This window comes from Mustela erminea, chromosome 6 (genome assembly GCF_009829155.1).
Source record: "Mustela erminea isolate mMusErm1 chromosome 6, mMusErm1.Pri, whole genome shotgun sequence".
Lineage (NCBI taxonomy): Eukaryota > Metazoa > Chordata > Mammalia > Carnivora > Mustelidae > Mustela > Mustela erminea.
This window is the reverse complement of record NC_045619.1, coordinates 72,991,444-73,009,322: the sequence shown is the minus strand read 5'-3', so window position 1 is coordinate 73,009,322 and position 17,879 is coordinate 72,991,444. Positions and strand designations below refer to the sequence as shown.

Below are 17,879 nucleotides of genomic sequence, written 5' to 3'. Positions count from 1 at the left end.
AGAAGGGCTTGAAGCTGGGCAGTCTCTTGTCTCAACCACAGTTGAACTGGCTCCGCCTTCATGGGAACAGGCTGCAGGACAGTCATCGTCGCTATCATCACCATCACCAGCACCCTCCACAGGTTCCACGGCCACCAGCCTGGTGAGGCGTTCCGGCACCCAGAGTGGAGCAGGCGCATCCTGTGGGAAAACACAAAGGGAACCTCGGTGCCACCCAAGCACCGGGTTGGGTTTGGATAATTGGCCTTGCAAGTCTCTTGCCCCTTTCAGAGTCTTTTAAGCCCTGAGGGCCGCCGTGGCTATCTGTTAATACACCGCAGGGGGGTATGTACTCTGCACTTGGGCCCCGAGATATGGCCCCGTGCCTGTCAGCATTTCCAAATTCCATTGCGGGTTACCTGCGGCTGCATTTCTCCGTGCTGTGTCCAGACAATTGTCCTGATTTTGGATTTTCCATTCTAGATATTGTCCTCCACTTAATACCGCCCTGGCCAAGTTGGCCCAATCCTCGGGAGCGAGGTAGAGTGCTCCCAGCGACTCCACAAGGGAGACCATAAAGGCTGCCTGGGGCCCATAGCCGCTAACTGCCTCCTTCAGCTGCTTTACAAACTTAAAATCTAGTGGCTGGTGGTACCTCTGCTGATTCTGATCTTCTAACACTGGAAAAAAGCCTTTTCCCGGGCTAAGGACCTCTCTCCAATTTTCCGCGGCGCAGCCCGAACAATAGCACGTCTTGGTGCAGCTGGGCTTATAAGGCGGGGGCCACTCATGGGGTGGCGCCGTGGGGCTAGAATGAGGAAGCGGTGCATGGTCTACCTTCGCTGCTGATTGCGGTACAGCTGAAGGTTTCGCCCCTGTAGGTAAGCTTGAAACCTTTTGGTTCTTTTTCTCCTTCCCCTTTTCTAAGCCTAGTGTCTCCTCATCTGAAAACCCTTCGGAACTCTCACTGTCAACATCGGAACCCCGGGAGGATCCCTTGTGCGATTCCTCCTTTAACTGTTCTAAAATCTCCCCTCCTTGCTGCACTACCTGTTTTAGCCGTTCCCGGGATGACTGTAAACATACCTTCACAAGGGACCACACGGCAAAGGTTCCGGCAGTGACAGTGGAGCTTTGTCTTAAATCCTCCCCCAGATGTTCCCATTGAGGCACATTCAAGAGTCCTTCTTCTATAAACCAGGGGGCAATCTCGCCGGCCTCTTTTAAGAAGGCACGAGTAGTCTTAGACTTTAAAGGAGTGCCATTGGCTTTCAAAATATCTCTCAATGGACCTTCCATTCTATATCTGGCTAATTCGTTTCCCATTCCGGAAACTTTCTCCCCTCTGAGGAACTTAAAACTTTAGTCCTTTAGGATCGTCCCCAGAGAATTTTCCCCCGACTAAAGACAGGAAATAGGCATGCACTTTCCTTATCGTTGCTCTTACCCCAATCCTCGGTCCACGTCCAGAGTCGCGGTTCCCGGGTTTCGGCACCAGATGTCGCTCTCGACCCGCAAGAACGACCCGCAGACGAGGTTGAGTGGCAAACTTCTTTATTGACAATCTTGAGTCGGGAACCCCGCACCACAATTTTAGCCCCTTATTATAGTTAACAATAGTTAGAGATGCCCAATCACCACATCACACAATACACCTAAGCATCAATCAGACATACTACCTATGACCTTATCCGTGAGCATGTGAGATGCTCGTGGGCGCCTACGTGACTCTATTGTTCTACAGATCTTGTGCCTTTCCCATGACTCCTGGTTAATCATGTACCTCTCTCATGACTCCTGGCATTGATTGTACGTCACCCATGAGCGCACCCATATTCTTTGGGTTAAACATTCACAGCCCTTCCTCCTCAGGCATATCCGTCTACGTGACTCCTAGCTCCTGCTGCATGGCTCTCCACAACTAAATTCATCCTTCAATATTTACTCTGAAAGTAAATAGACTAAATGCTCCAATCAAAAGACACAGGGTATGTTTGGATAAAAAACAAGACCTATCTATATGCTGCTTACAAGAGACTCATTTTAGACCCCCAAACATCTCCAGATTAAAAGTAGAGGGTGGAGAACAATTTATCATGCTAATGGACATTAAAAGAAAGCTGGAGTAGCCATCCTTGTATCAAACCAGATTATCAACAAAAACTGTAATAAGAGATGAAGACAGACACTATATTATAATAAAGGAGTCTATCCAAGAAGAAGATTTAACAACTATATATACGTTTATACCCCTAACTTGGGAGCAGCCAAATATATAAACCAATTAATAACAAACTTAATAATAATTATTATTGATAAAAATACAGTAATAATACAGTAATAGTAGGGGATTTTAACACTCCACTCACAGAAATGGACAGATCATCTCAGCAGAAGATCAACAAGGAAACAAGGGCTTTGAATGACACACTACACCAGAGGGACCTACCAGGTATATTTGTAACACTTTATCCTAAAGCAGCAGAATACACCTTCTTTTCAAGTACACATGGGACATTCTCCAGAACAGATCATATACTGGGTCACAAAAGAGGCCTCAACAGTACAAAAAGATTGAAATCATACTATACATAGTTTCAGACCACAGTGCTATGTAACTTCAACCACAAGAATGAATTTGGGGAGACCACAAGTACATGGAGGTTAAAGAATGAATAGGCTAACCAGGAATTAAAGAAGAAATAAAATATACATGGAAGCAAATGAAAATGAAAACACAATAGTCCAAAACTCTGGGATGCAGCAAAGGAGGTCCTAAAAGGGAAGTATATAGCAATACAGGCTTTCCTTGAGAAGGAAGAAAAGTCTCAAACAACCTAATCTTACATCTGAGCTGGAAAAAGAACAGCAAATAAAGCCTAAATCCAGCAGGAGATTAGATGATACAGAAATGATATAGAAATTAAATAAAACAGAACACATTAACAAAACTAGGAGCTGGTTCTTTGAAAGAATTAACAAAATCTATAAAACCCTAGCCAGACTTATCAAAAAGAAAAAAGGATCCAAATAAGTAAAATCATGAATGAAAGAGGAAAGATCACAACCAACTCCACAGAAAAACAAACAATTATAAGAGAATATTATGAGCAATTGTATGCCAACAAATAAGGCAAACTGGCAGAAATGGATCATTCCTAGAAACCTATAAACTATCAAAACTGAAACAGGAAGAACTAGAAAGTCTGAATAGACCCATAACCAGCAAATAAATTGAATCAATAATAAAAAATCTCCATATCAGAAATATGAAAGTAATGATGTTTGGGAAAATGGTGCCCTGAGAATGACTCCATTCCTCTCTAGAAGCTATGCTGAGTTGACTCAGCTGCTACGTGGTGTGTATTAATTTTTTAAGACTGTTGCCTTGAAGGCTGGCCTTCAGGTAAAAGCTCCATGGAAACTGGCCATGTGCTTAAAGTAATCAATTCCTGCTCAGCCTAAAGACTTCCAACTCCCTACTCACACAGGCAAGGCAGGCCTCTCTACACACTCAGTGGCACAATCCAGAAACAAGATTACCCCCTCTTGTTCTCCCTTATACAATCCAGCAACAAGTTCCATTGGCTCTTCCTCTAAAATATAGATCCAAACTGTTTAGTACATTTTATATTCTAGTGCTCAATACATATACATAAGGCTAACAGCTACCATATTGGACAGCAAGTCTTGTTGTTTACTTTCTGGTTACCTATATTTACGGCATGTTTACTAGGATTCTAAAACTATCAAAATGCTATCAACTTGCATCATTCTTAACCTTCCCTTGCAATGCTTTCCTAAAGGTGTATTCACACCCTTCTCAAGGCACTTTCCTGATCTCGGAGCATAATAATCTGATCATCAGTCTCAAGCTTTCTTCAGTATTTAAGAGGCTTGAGTTCTGATGGCCTGATGGTCGTTTTGATGTGACAGTCTTCACTTAAGTATACAGTATCACTGCAATCCTGATTCATATTCCATAATCTCTGCTCTGCAGTCTAAGTTAAGATAGTAAGAGTTTCAAAACTTTTCCAAGTTCTATTTTTATATATCTAGAATTGGAAGAAAATGAACCTTGACTGTGTTCCTTTAAATATGGAAATAGTAACAGGAAATCAATATTACTTATGGTTCTATTATAATAACACATTACTTATGTTTCTTTCTCTGGACCCTTCTCTTGAATAGAAACTCAAATGAAAATTAGTTGGTAAGACCAGTAGTTGGTTTTGGCCACTTTCATCTAGATAATAGATGGGCAAGAGAAGGCATTAACCTGGATTACGGTAAGGTAATAAAAGGCATCCCAAAGTCAGTAAGAAAACTTCTATAGTAATTGTTTTTTCTCTCTCATTTCATCTCCCCAAACATTTATGCCTCATATGAGTACTGACTGGTATTTGCACACTTGCATCTTTTCTAGATTGGAGATTCCTAATAAAATAACTTGTTTTACTTGTGTTTGCAGCTTCTATAATAGTACCATAGTTGCCACAAAGCTTCATACAGTATGGGTACTTACTATTTGCAAATTTATCTCCATCTCCAGGAAATAAGATACATGTAACATGCTAGTCAGCATTACCATTTAGTTGGATTTTCCACTGCATTTTTTCCTTTAAAATTGGTTTAATTGATGTGTTCTTTCCCTGGTCATTTTTTAGATGAAGCTCCCCTGATTTGATTTTCACTCTTGCATCTCACTTCTATTTTCAATTCCCTTCTTCCTGAAGGAAATTCATTGGTCTTTATTTCATTGAGGTTGTCTTTCGTTGTATCATGCATAAGGGAATATTTTACATAATAGTGCCCTGAACCTCAAACACCTGAAAGACTGATTTTTTTTACAGATTTTATTTATTTGGCAGAGATCACAAGTAGGCAGAGAGGCAGGCAGACAAGAGAGGAGGAAGCAGCCTCCCTGTTAAGCAGAAAGCCCAGACTCTGGGATCATGACTTGAGCTGAAGGCAGAGGCTTTTTTAACCCACTGAGACACCCAGGCGCCCCAAGATTGATTTTTTTTTTTACTAATTTTATTATTACTATTTTTTTAAGAAGACTCCATGCTCAGCATGAAGCCCAAAGTGGGGCTTGAAATCGCAACACTGACAAGACCTGAGCTAAGATCAGAGTTGGGTACTTTATAGACTGAACCTGTCAGTTTTCCCTATTTTTAAATTTTTTAAAAATTTTCATAGTCTATGCAGGCTTCTCTCAATCTTGTACTAAAATTACTCTTTGAAATTCATTATTAGAAAATAATATTAATTGGTACCTGTAAGGTTCTAGCCTGAAATTGTAAAAGCCACACCTAACACGAAAACATTAAAGAATGACAGCAACCAATTCAACACTGTTAACCACTTATATGTAACTCTAAATGCTTTATACTATTTAAGAAAAGCTCTTGAAAGTTAATGTTGACTTTTCAGCAATGATGCAAGACTGAATATATTCATCTAATTGTGCTTGTTCCTCAATCACCACTGTAAACACTCTTTTAAAATTGTGGAATTGAGATATTCAATCGGTATTTGTTCCACTAAATTCAAACATCTTAAGTGTTTCATTTAAAAGTAAACCCATTGCATAGTTACATAAATATCATTTTAATGAAAAATAATATGTATCAAAAACAAAAAATCCATGAGAAGTCTACCATTTTTTTCATTCTTGCAAATCTCTTTAAGGTCTGACTTCATCGAACTCAGTTGAATCTCTTATCTACTTTTGCATTCAGCCTGTTGTTGACCTATGCCTTAGTTCGAGTATATCAAGAAAATCCCATCTCACACATATAAATGGCTTTTTATGTGGAGAAGAGTGCTCCTTATCTTTTCCAGATAACATATATTCAATACTGCACCAAAATCTGACAGTTGATTCCTAAAAGGTTAGTTGCAACATGAAAGCTTGATGATCTTTTTGCATTCTATTAAAATCCATTGGTTTACCTGGCATTCCCAGTAGATCTCTCATCAACTTGCGTTGGTCTTTAGAAAATGCTGGTTCACCAAGTTATGCAGATCATCCAAATACTGACACACGTTAGCATACATCAAAAATAATTACATTCAGGGGCGCCTGGGTGGCTCGGTGGGTTAAGCCGCTGCCTTCGGCTCAGGGTCCTGGGATTGAGCCCCGCATCGGGCTCTCTGCTCAGCAGGGAGCCTGCTTCCTTCTCTCTCTGCCTGCCTCTCTACTTGTGATCTCTCTCTCTGTCAAATAAATAAATAAATAAATAAAATCTTTAAAAAAAAAAAATTACATTCAGGGGCACCTGGCTGGCTGTTGGTAGAGCATATGACTCTCGATTTCAGGGATTGAGTTTAGGCTCCGTAAGTATTTTTAATTACATTCATTAGTATTTCCGTGGAACTCATCAGAGATCTAGTAGTAGGATGCTATCAAACCTGGTCTCAGCACGTTTTTTTTAGGAAGCTCAAGTTTTATCATTGACAGCAAATATTTTAATTTTCCTTGAAATGTCAGGATGACATAGTTGAGAAAAATGTCAATGATTTCTTCAAGTAAAAATAATGTCCCACCAGACCAGTTCAATTTACAAGCCTAAATTACATTTTTCCTCAATGGCCAGTGTACCATTATAGCTTGTACATCTCTGCTTCAAATTCTTCTGAAATGCATTTTCATCACTTAGGATATTTAAAAGATGTATACTCAAGGGTTGAGACTTAATATTAACAACTTTAATTTTATCAGACATTAAAACTTCAAAAAAAAAAAATCCTGAGAATTTCCAGCACTAACAAATACAATGATGAATATAATGACTACCACAGTTTGAAGACATTGCCTTGACTGGTGCTATGGTGCCGGCAGTTTTCCCAACCATTGCTTTTTTAACTGAATCTTTTATTGATAGGAAACCATCAAAGAGGCAAGATAAGCACAGATGCTTATTATGTTATGAGAAGCCCAGTCTTCTGAAGTCTTCAGAATACAGTTCTTAGACTTGTAATAAAATGCACATAAAAGTTACTATCCTAAGGGTCAATAGTGTTAAGAATAGCCACACAATAGCAAAACTGTAACTATACTCTCACTGAACTCCCCATTTCTCCCTAGTCCCAGAAATGTATTTTTTAAATTAATAGGAACTGTACATGTAGCACTGAGATTTTATGAAAATAATCTACACTTTTCTAGTAGCCATAAAGTGAAAGCCAAAAACATTTTGCTTTCCATGCTTTCTTGCCATTTCCTGACCCTAGAAAAATGTTTGCTCTTCTTCTGAATGTAACCTGAAAATATTTACTCCTGACAGCTTAACTAAAATTTCTCCTTTTTTAAAACACCCTTCTAAGATGTGCATTGTTGTGAGGGTAGAAAATCAAACACAAACCATTATAATTTCATACATATATATTTTAAAAATAAATGTTTATTTCAAGTATGAAAAGTAATGTTTAAACATTATCCAAAAATTATGTCCAGCTTAACAAGTACAAAACAAGACTTCTGACAAAGTTTACAATTAGGTATAAAATACTTAAGAATATACTCTGACATTCACAGTGAGCATTTTAAAAAAATAAGTATTGCTAATAAGCTTTAGAAATAAAAACATATTTACAGTCCCAGCTAAAATAAACAAGTACTTAACTGAGAACAGCCCTCCCTCAGGATGGATAATTAGCATTTCAAAATAAACAATGGTAAACTTTGTTCAATAATGTCAAAATTCAATACCTTGCAGTTTCCCTGAAAAATACCATCTATTTCTTATGCCTGGTACCCACAGGTAAGGTCCTCAAGCTGTTTTAATTAAGTAATTTCAATGATATACATAACTTAAGTGGTAACCAAACTCTCTTGAGAGATTTTATCATGGTAATTCTGAACATTTCCAGCAAAATACCCTGAACAAAAAATGGCAAAAAATTACCCTCAAAATTATTTTAAAGGACTGCTACCAAGGCTTCTGCTTCTCTTCTCCATATACATCTTTTTGTAGGTTTGAAACATTGCTTTTGAATCTTTTACTGGATTTTGTAGTGTCTCAAATCCATCTGCACTGAAGGTTCTCTTGGAGAGTCTCGAATTAGCCAAAACATTATCTAAGGAAACAGAAATTTTATTTATTACTATTAGTGACCAATATATAATTAAAACGAAGAGGAAAACCTGCATTCTTCTTTGGGATAAAATATCACTAACAAAGAGTATGATAAACTGGCTTTTTGGGCAACCTTCTCCGGTCCCCTCTCTCTGCAGAAGCTCTGTACTGTATCATTCAATATACTTTGCTGCCCAAACAAACAAAAACTATGGATTTTTACCTACAGAATGATAAATTATGCACAAAGGGGATCTTGCCTCTCTGGTGGGGACTATTTTCTACTCTCATCCCATCTTCACAAGCCCAGGGCTATTCTGTTCTACTATCATTTGCACAAAATGTGTGACCTTTTAAACCACTATCTCAACTATCATAAAAAGCATGAACACGAGCCAGTTTCAACCAGTGAATGGGAAAGACAGTATTCTGGCCTTGCTACACTTTACAAGTCTGTCATTTTTCTGTTTTGTTAGACCATCTCAGCATTGCATTAGCTCATTATCTTTTTGATGGGTTCAGTTTTTCCTAATTCTTGAATTTCTAGATGTTCCTCTTATTTCTCAGTCTCCATTCCCTCTATACAGAATTCCCACGGTTTTCATTCCTGCTCTAAAAAGTCCATTCCTGGGGCGCCTGGGTGGCTCAGTGGGTTAAAGCCTCTGCTTTCGGCTCAGGTCATGGTCTCAGGGTCCTGGGATCGAGCCCCACATCGGGCTCTCTGCTCAGCAGGGAGCCTGCTTCTTCTTCTCTCTCTCTCTGCCTGCCTCTGCCTACTTGTGATCTCTGTCAGTCAAATAAGTAAATAAAATCTTTAAAAAAAAAAAAAAAAGTCCGTTCCTACTCTAGAAAGCCCAATCTTTTCTAGAATACAGTACAATTTTACCTTTTTCTGATGCTCTAGTTCTTTTGGTTCTTTACATGATTCAAAATTCTTATATGTTCTCAATAGCTTTATGATGTCAGTAATACTGATACCCAAGATGTGTCCCTAAATCATTTCCACTGGATTCTCTCAGCTCCTCTTCTCTGAACCTTATCCTGACTTGAGTTTCACAACCTGCTCCATCTACACTCCAATCTTTGCTACCAAATTTAGATGTACAATTATCTAAAAAGTTTCTTGGCATCTATTTGGGAGTTCATGACAATTTTTTTTTTATCTTTCTTCACATTGGTTCATAGTGTCCACATCTTCATCTTGGTATTTGTTCTTTCACACTTTCCCTGAATCTGATCCAGCTTTTTTGAATTACAGGTGCATTTTATTTGCCTTTACTTTTTAACTGAAATTAAATTGACATACAGTATTATATTAGTTTCAGGTACAACCTGGTGATTTGATCTTACACTTTTGACAGAGCTGTGACTTGTACCTTGGCTTTTCTCTACCGTTTCAGATCTCCTTGAGCTTGTCCGCCAGTCTTTATTTTTTTTTTTCATCATGACTCTGGGTATTGTTTATTCTACTTCAGTTTATTGCTCATCCTATCTGTGGATATCTTTTCTAGTCAATCTGTGCAGGCATCTGTGTTTTCAGGTTCAGATTTCAATCAAGCCTCTCACTTAATCTACAAGGTAATATCTCTATTTCCAAGGATCTTTCTTGCCCAATCTCCATGCCCACTTTCATTTTCTCATTTTTAAATTCCTGTGTTCCAACTCTGAAAGTGTTTTCTACTCTCAGGACTCTTAAAATTCATTTTCCCCCTTTTCAGCTGTTTTCCTATTCTGATTAAATGTGCATTTTTTCCTTCTTTGAGTCTTCAATTCTACTCAGTGTTTACCTATATGCACCTTTAATGTATAGATGCAATTTCTAAAAATTGTATTTAAGCTCTCTCAATTTTGTCAAACTTCCTCTCCTTTAAGAAATGTGCTTCTTCCAGGGGGAGGGAGGTAGGGCGAGGGTGGTGGGGTTATAGACATTAGGGAGGGTATGTGTTATGGTGAGTGCTGTGAAGTCTCAGCACTCACCTGAGAGATTCAGAAACCTGGCGATTCACAGACCTGTACCCCTGGGGCTAATAATGTTTATAAAAAAATAAAAAAAATTATAAAAAAATAATTAAGATGAGAGGAAAAAAAAAATGTGCTTCTAATTGTTGCTTATGGGGAAATTCTGCTTCCCTCCGTCTTCAAGGAATTCTAAACCCCTGTCTCTGCATATTCAATTAACCAAAACAAAGCTAAAACTCCTGAACCCTAGCTTCTAATTCTCAGTGCAAAACCCTAAAAACCAAGCACATTCATTCCACTACTTAAAATCAGATACTGAAAGTTCTGGTTTTTCTGGTTGATCCTCAGCCCAAATCCCTTCCCTGCAAAAATAAATTTTAACTAGTAGGCTCAGTCTTATCAAAATAATTCAGATTCCACACTTAATTAACTTTGAAAAGGGACCAATTTCAAGTGCCCACTCAGTTACTAGTCATGGAATTTCAGTCCAATGATCTAACCTTCCACTGATAAAATGGGGACACCCTATCTGGATTTGAGAATTAAATGGATTAACTTATAAATCACCCAACCCAGGGGCTGGCAAACAATGACATGGCCTGTAGGCCAAGCCCAGCCTCTAGCCCAGTATGGTTGAAACACAGCCCATACTCTTTCACTTATTATTTTACTGCCATTTTCTCACTAGTGTCAGAGACGAGTATTTAGGAGACCTTATGGTCTGCAAAACCTAGTATTTACTATCTAGTCCTACAGGAAAAAAAGTATGCCAACCTCTTAACTCATGATAAGAAACATCTTTTTATTAACGGGTAACCTCTTCCTTCTCTACAGTAGGACAGAAACGATGGAAGGGGCGCCTGGGTGGCTCAGCTGTTAAGCATCTGCCTTCCGCTCAGGTTATGATCTCAGGCTCCTGGGATCGAGCCACATATAGGGCTCCCTGCTCAGCAGGGGGCCTGCTTCTCCCTCTTCCACTCCCCCTGCTTGTGTTTCCTCTCTTGCTGTGTCTGTCAAACAAAATCTAAAAAAAAGAAAACCAAAAAACAAAAAGGAAGGGAAAATATCTTCCTATTATTCACACAAATATTTAATCACTAAAAATATGGATAAAAAACGAATGTCACAAGTTTCATAACTATAATCCAGCTTCTACATAACCAAGTGCCCAATAAACAAAATAAAAATTTATATAGATGATGATTTTACCTATTTCTTGGCTGGCTTCTGGCATCCTTTTCTCCTCAGTTACACCTCTTAACCAGTCTTCTTTAGTACTTTTTATTCCTGAAACTAAATATTCATTTTCAGATCTCTAGAAATTGCTATTCATCTTTTAATACTATATTGAAGGAAAATCATGTAAGCATAAAACAGAGATTAAAAGGTATAATATATTCACATATAATCCAAGTCTGAAAGAAGCCTGAAAAAAATGCTCTCTTCCATTTCAAGTGCCTGAGTATCACGTAAATGGAAAAGAAATTGCTTCAAAAGTTTATCTTCACTATGGAATTGTATTTCTCCCTCTTAGGCTGAACATCAACCAATCTCAAGGTACTTAAGGGTTCATGAGACAGAAAAGTCACTCCCATTGCCCCCACCCACTTTTAATGTTCTTGTTACACGTGCCTCAGTTCCCAAAGATCTACTTACATAGCCAAGTGAAATCACCAATACTTTACAAACTGAATTTTATACTGATTTTTATCATACATCCCTATCTCCTTTCAAGAAAAGATACCTTGTATTTATATCGTCATTTTATGTGCCCCAACAGATACCATCTAAACATCACGGGAGAAATTAAGGTTGTCATTCAAATCATTTACTTCTCCAATCTGAATTTCTAAGCACAATGTTTTATATGTAATATCCACAACCCCTAAATGTTTCCTTACTATCATAAAAAATTAGTCCTGTTTTCTCCTTCCTGACACTACACTGAAAGTTCTATTACTCAGCAGCTAACTGACAGTCATGCTTAACGTTCTGGCTTTGGTAACTTAATACTGGACAATACTACTTCCACAGTCCTCCCATTTCAAGATTTTAAGAAAAGACTACATAGTTGCACTTTTTTGTGGTAACACAGTCACCAACTACTTTAAAGTCGATAGTAAGTTGTGCCATTTCCCTATGTATGAGAAGTTTTCACTAATATGTAACAATTATCTCCTCATATTTAGACAGACAAAATCTTCAAGTTCACAGGGCTTTGAAATTCCAAGCCCAAATGACAATCAACAGAATACTTGAAATAGTATGTTAACATTTTTCTAACTTAGCGCAAAAACCATTTTTCGTAATATAGGCTTCTTGGTGCAAAAGGAAATTTTGTATTTGGCAAACTTCCAATTTTATATACCTCTGAAGTACAAATTGAGGACAATTTACAGTAAGGGGGAGATAAATACTGCCCAAATGATCCACTGATTTACAAAAACAAATACCAAGCAACAGCAAATTCATTTAAGTCTTTTCGAGCTACCCATGTGGCTTAAGTAGTGCTAACCTACTTTTTCACCTATAATGCCTGACAATGTTCCAGACACGATGAAGAAAATCATACTAGACCTTGCACAGGTGCTTGCTCCTTCCTAGGACAAGGCTGCAGATCCTTCCAGTCATGAACAGAATTTGTATTCTTCATCAGTCCATCTGGACATAATTTAAATTCCAGCATGTTTCGTTTTTCTGTGGCAGGTAAGAGGCTCTGAGGTTTATTTTCCAGTCTCTTCTCTTTATGAAGCTTCCTGGGTGAACTCTCTAATTTTGTGAGACAAATGCTCTCACGCTCAGTACATTTAAATGCAACTCTGTTCAGATACAGTTTCCTTTGATCCTTCGACTGGGGAGACATTTGACTGAATTCCACTTCACTGTTTATGTTGCCTGAAGTTTTGTCTAACTTGGTTTTATCAATCCACATTTTATCAGGTTGCTTTCCACCAACTATACCCTTAACACTTCTTGAAACGTATGTTTTAGATTCCTCAGAATGGTGAATCTTGAGGCTTTTACCATGGCTTGAATGAATATTTAAGGATTCTTTAGAAGCCTGTACACTGCTGTTAGGTCTCTCATTTGATTTCCCACAACTCCCAACCTGCATGGGAAGTTTACTGGACTTCATGTATTGAGAATCACATGGTACATTTCTCACATAGCTTTTCTTTGATGCACTGCTACCCACTGCTTCTTTGTGCTTCTGCCTTTGCAAATACTCCTTTGATGTTAGAACTCTACTAATTTTAGATGAACTATCCTTAGGAACTGAGGACTTAACATGTGATACTGCTTTTTCTTTAACCCTAGCTCTTTCATTTGTAACTGACAAAAAATTACATAATTTAAAGGTACTATCTCCCATACTTTTATTCTGCTCCCGTTCATATTTCTTCTTCTTCTTTATCTTTGAATCAAGTATGCTCCCATCATCTAACTTCCTTTTTTCCAAAACTTTTTGTCTTAAGCCACCTTTCAATTTTATTTTCTCTGGGGATAGTGACTGTACCAAAGAACCACTCTTCATACGTAGATCTTTATTTTTACTTGTCAAAAACCCTGCCTTTGGTTTTAGTGGACGTAAGTTTTGTGCCATGAGCTTCTGTTGCAGGCTCTCTTGAGAAAATTTTGTCATTTTATTACTGGTATTAAAAGTTACCTCATGAAACTGCAATTTTCTTTTTCTTTTGTGACTTTGCATGGAATCTAGTTTTTTATCACCTTTAGATAAAAACTGACCTGATACTTCTTGTGTCTTCACTGACTTATGTTTTGTTTTAGGCATATCATTTCTATTTTTGCCTTGCTCTATTTCAGAAGAATGTTTTTTTGTATCTGGAGAAGTCGAAGGAATTTCCGGACTGTTATTTAGAGAACTATTACACCCAACAGGTACATTTCTATCAGAAGTTCTTTCTTCTTGTTCACAACTGTTAATCTTTGAAGGAGAACACTGATTTTCCCCTTCTTCTTTTGAAATTGAATTGTTGATGGAACTACACTGACACTGGGGTACTCCTTCATAAACCATAGACAGCCACCCCAATGCACAGCAACCGACATCATCTTTCTCTGAATCTAAGGTATCCTCGGTCTTTCCATCTGTATCTGCTTGTGGCTCACACTGGCTGCTCCCTTTTTTTATAGGTTGTTCTTTCTGATGTTCCATCAACTTGTCTACCTCACAGAGTTGATCATCATGTTCAGGAAATAATTCTCTCATTTGCTCTGAGTTTAATATTATAATTTGTATTTGGTCTGCTGAGTCCTTAGAGTCGCAACCAGTTTTATCACAAGTTTGATCTTTCAAGATTTGGTTTGTTATTTGCTGGGTCACAGAACCTTCATGTGTGTTCACAGCTTCAATACCATAGGGAAATTCTTTTAAGAGTTCTGATAGCTGATCATGTAGGTATAAGACAGATGCTTTATCACTGAGAATCTCACTTCCTGGAGGATCTTGAGCAGTGTAACTGCCAGACATGTCAACTTCCTGAGGACAACTATCCTGCTGAATAGCTGACAATGAACACATATCATTAGCTGTGCTTTCTTTTTTAGTGATATGGTCCATGTTATTCTCCTCTAGAATTCCACTATCCACTTTAACATACTCTGAAGATGACTCTTGAGGTTGCAGAGATTCTGCCTCATCAGTTATTTTACATGAAACATCTGTGCACTGTGAAAAATTATCATTTTGAAAACGAAAGTCTTTATTTTCAGTGAGGCTGTCTATTTGTTCTTTTTGTTGTTCTTTGGTAATCACTTGAGTAGGTAGAGATTTCTGTGGCTCAACCCTTTCCAAAGGAGGCATGTTAAATATCTTTGCTATTTGGGAATTGTAAGATGTATCACCTTCAACAAGAGAACAAATATTGTCAATATGTAACATATCACCACTAACAGTATCAGTGTTCCTTGACTTGTATGAGGCTTGCTGTTCACTCACAGAACAGTGGGTATCTGGTTCTAACTTGATACGCTTCTCTTGATTGCTTTTAGGTGTGTCTTCTGAATTAGTTGACTCACTTTGCTCTTCCTTCTGAATTGGTGAGAACATCTTTGTGTCTGTTGAGGTACCAGCAACTGGTTCATTAAGATTAGCTTTCAAAGCAGCAGTAACACTTGTATTTTCTGCCAGCTGATTTTGTAAGCTACAAACACTGCCTTCCTTAATAACTGGATACAGTGTTTCAGGTACAGCTTCAGGTGTTATTCCTTTGGCAGACAATGTTTTGACATCTGAAAGAATTAAGGGAGACACCACAGCAACCTGAAGTTCTGTTCCCTTTGTAACAGCTGCACTGGAAGACTCGTAATTCTGTACTACTGTTGACAAAGTTGTTTCTTGTGAGGTGTATACCTTCTTATGAGAATTTCCTATAACTGAAAATGGACTCTTATCACAGGTTTCCACAGGCTTTGAAACTCCAACTGCTGTTCTGTTTTTTGTCTCATTATACTGTTTTTCCTCTGTAGATTCTGAAGGCTTTTTCCACAGAGAAAGACAGGTTGCTAGCAATTCCACAGAAAAGCGTTTGTCACTGTCAGAAGGCATTCCACTTGAGGATTTATGCTCGAGGAAAAAGGAGTTGTCTAAAACCCTGGCATTTAGATTACAAGTACTTGGAGTTTCCATAGTTTTCGAAGATGGTTGGTTACCAGTGATTGGAGTATCTGGGTTAATTTTAAAACCATGTGGTTTAGAACCCTGAATAGTTTCACTTGCATTTTTAAATAATTTCTCCTGAGGTTGATCTCTACATGTAAGCAGACTGAGAATTAGCGTATTTTTATTTGGGTTTTTTGAAACATATTCCTCAAAGGATGTAGACTGAGGGACACTAGTAGTTTCAGAATTTGTTGGCACATTTAGTTCAACATTGACATTTCCTGATGAAATCTGAGTGTTATTTAATGTTGCCTGGGTAATCTCAACAGTTGATGCCTTTAAAGAAGTCCTAACTTTTAAATCATGTAACTTGTCTGGCATAGGCAACTTTTCTGAACAGACAGAATTTAGAAGAACAGAATTCACTTGGTTACAATTTCCCCAGTTTGGGTCCTGAATGTTGGAATTCATTCTATTGTGTGTTCTATTTGTTTCTTTTGTAGATTCTGTTATGGTTCGTGGTTTATCCTCTTTAGTCCCTAGGGTCACTTGTGGTCCAGACTGGATTTGGGCAGTTTGTTTCAGAGATAATTCAGAATTTGGAGCTAATTCATTGTAAGAGGTATCAGTTGTTTTAATACAACCTGCTGCCATCAGAAGATTTTTATTAATTTTAATTTTCCTTGCAAGTTCCGAGAACTTCTTTTTTATTTCTACTAATGTTTTAATATCCCTCACTAACTTTTCTTTTGTGGCACTTGTGTCCAGTACTTGATTTGAAGTTAGATCACAGTTTCTTCTTCTCTCTTGATTATTTTGAGCAAGGGCCTGAACACCATCCACAGAAGATCTAACAGGTTCATTAAAAGGCTGAGTGACATTGGTATTTACTTTCAAGTTACAGGAATTTCCAACTGTGCTGACATTTTCATTAAGGTTTTGCCAATGCTGTTGAAAGCTTCTGGAGTAGTCTTTCCTCATCTCAGGTAAGTGCAGTTCTTGACTCTGAGGAATGTCCACAGAAGCCTGTTTAATAACATGCTGAGTACTCTGCAAAGGCTGGCCTGCGTATCTACAATCATAAGGAGGTGGTGGAGGTCTTTTGTCAGTTTGAGTAACTGCATATTGATAGGACTGTATGGCTGCAGTCTGCTTTGACTGTAAAGTCTGTGGAGAATCTGGAGGGTGAACATTTTTAATATGCAATGATGTTGATGGCACAGAGGTTTGTTTCTGAGGAGTAGGATCTGGCAAAAAGCTTCGTGATGAGTAACTGTATTGCTTTGAAAGTGGTCTGTAATCTGGATAAGTCAGTCCACTGGATGTATACTGTGGTGTCCAATCAACCTGTCGTTCTGATAAAGATGGGTTAAGTCCTGGGGCTCCCTGATAAGTTACAGGAACTCTTGCAGAATTAGAAGGGATCATTTGTAGTTGCACAGAATAGGAGTCTGATGTTACAAACTGATTCTGTAGTGCATGTATACTAGGTTTATTAGTTCCAAAACCAGTCTGATGGGACATAGTTGCACCTGCATGAGAAAGCATAGGATTTCTCATTGGTGAGTTCAACCATACATTTTGGGTAACTCCTGAAGACGTTTGAAAATTGTGATTTAGCTGTTTGGATCCATTAACATTTGCATATGTGATTCGTTCTACTGAAGTTTGTGAGGCCACAAGTGTCCCATTATGCATATCAGGAAAAGGGATCTGCTGAGGAGTTGTGTAATTCCTGATATTTAGCAGTGGCTGTGAAACTGGATTTGAAATACCAAGAATACATGATTCTTGGTTACTTCCAGGATAGTTTAAAGAACTTTGAGATGTTGTGTTAAGTGTATTTATTAATGCCTGCTCCAAAAAACATGACTGCTTTTTAGGATACTGTGGTGGTGAGGTGACATTCTCTGGTTTTGCATTCCAATTCATTGCTGATTTGATGTAGCAGCAGTGTGTTAGCAGTTGCTTTGAATGTCAGGAATCTGTAGGAAATAAAGATCTTTTATTAGAATTGTGGCTATGTAACCTTAACACCAATGCTATGTCTATCATAATTCCAGACACCTTAGACCAAAATTCATATTTAACTTGGAGAAGAGAAACAAAGAAAAGAGCAAAGGAGGATACAATATAAAATTATGTCAAAGCTCAAGAAGATTTCTGGGGTGTTTTTACAGGAATTCATTCTACATTATACAGTTAAGTATTTTGTTTGTTACACTGATGTGGCA

At 38.0% G+C, this 17,879-nt stretch overlaps 1 protein-coding gene across 6 annotated transcripts in view; it reads right to left on the bottom strand.

Annotated features, from left to right (window-relative positions):
• Window positions 1–7,368: 7,368 nt before the first annotated feature.
• Window positions 7,369–17,879, bottom strand: part of RESF1 (retroelement silencing factor 1) — a 33,656-nt gene continuing 23,145 nt past the window's right edge. For 5 of the 6 annotated variants that reach the window (XM_032349932.1, XM_032349935.1, XM_032349934.1 and 2 more), the window contains 3 exons: window positions 12,600–17,630; window positions 11,232–11,315; window positions 7,369–8,064 (listed from right to left, as the gene is read on the bottom strand). In XM_032349932.1, coding sequence (XP_032205823.1) covers window positions 7,901–8,064; window positions 11,232–11,315; window positions 12,600–17,577 — 5,226 coding nt within the window. In that variant the 5' untranslated portion in view covers window positions 17,578–17,630 and the 3' untranslated portion in view covers window positions 7,369–7,900. Of the gene's footprint in view, window positions 8,065–11,231; window positions 17,631–17,879 lie in introns of those variants that run through there. The other variant, XM_032349936.1, reaches the window with a different exon arrangement.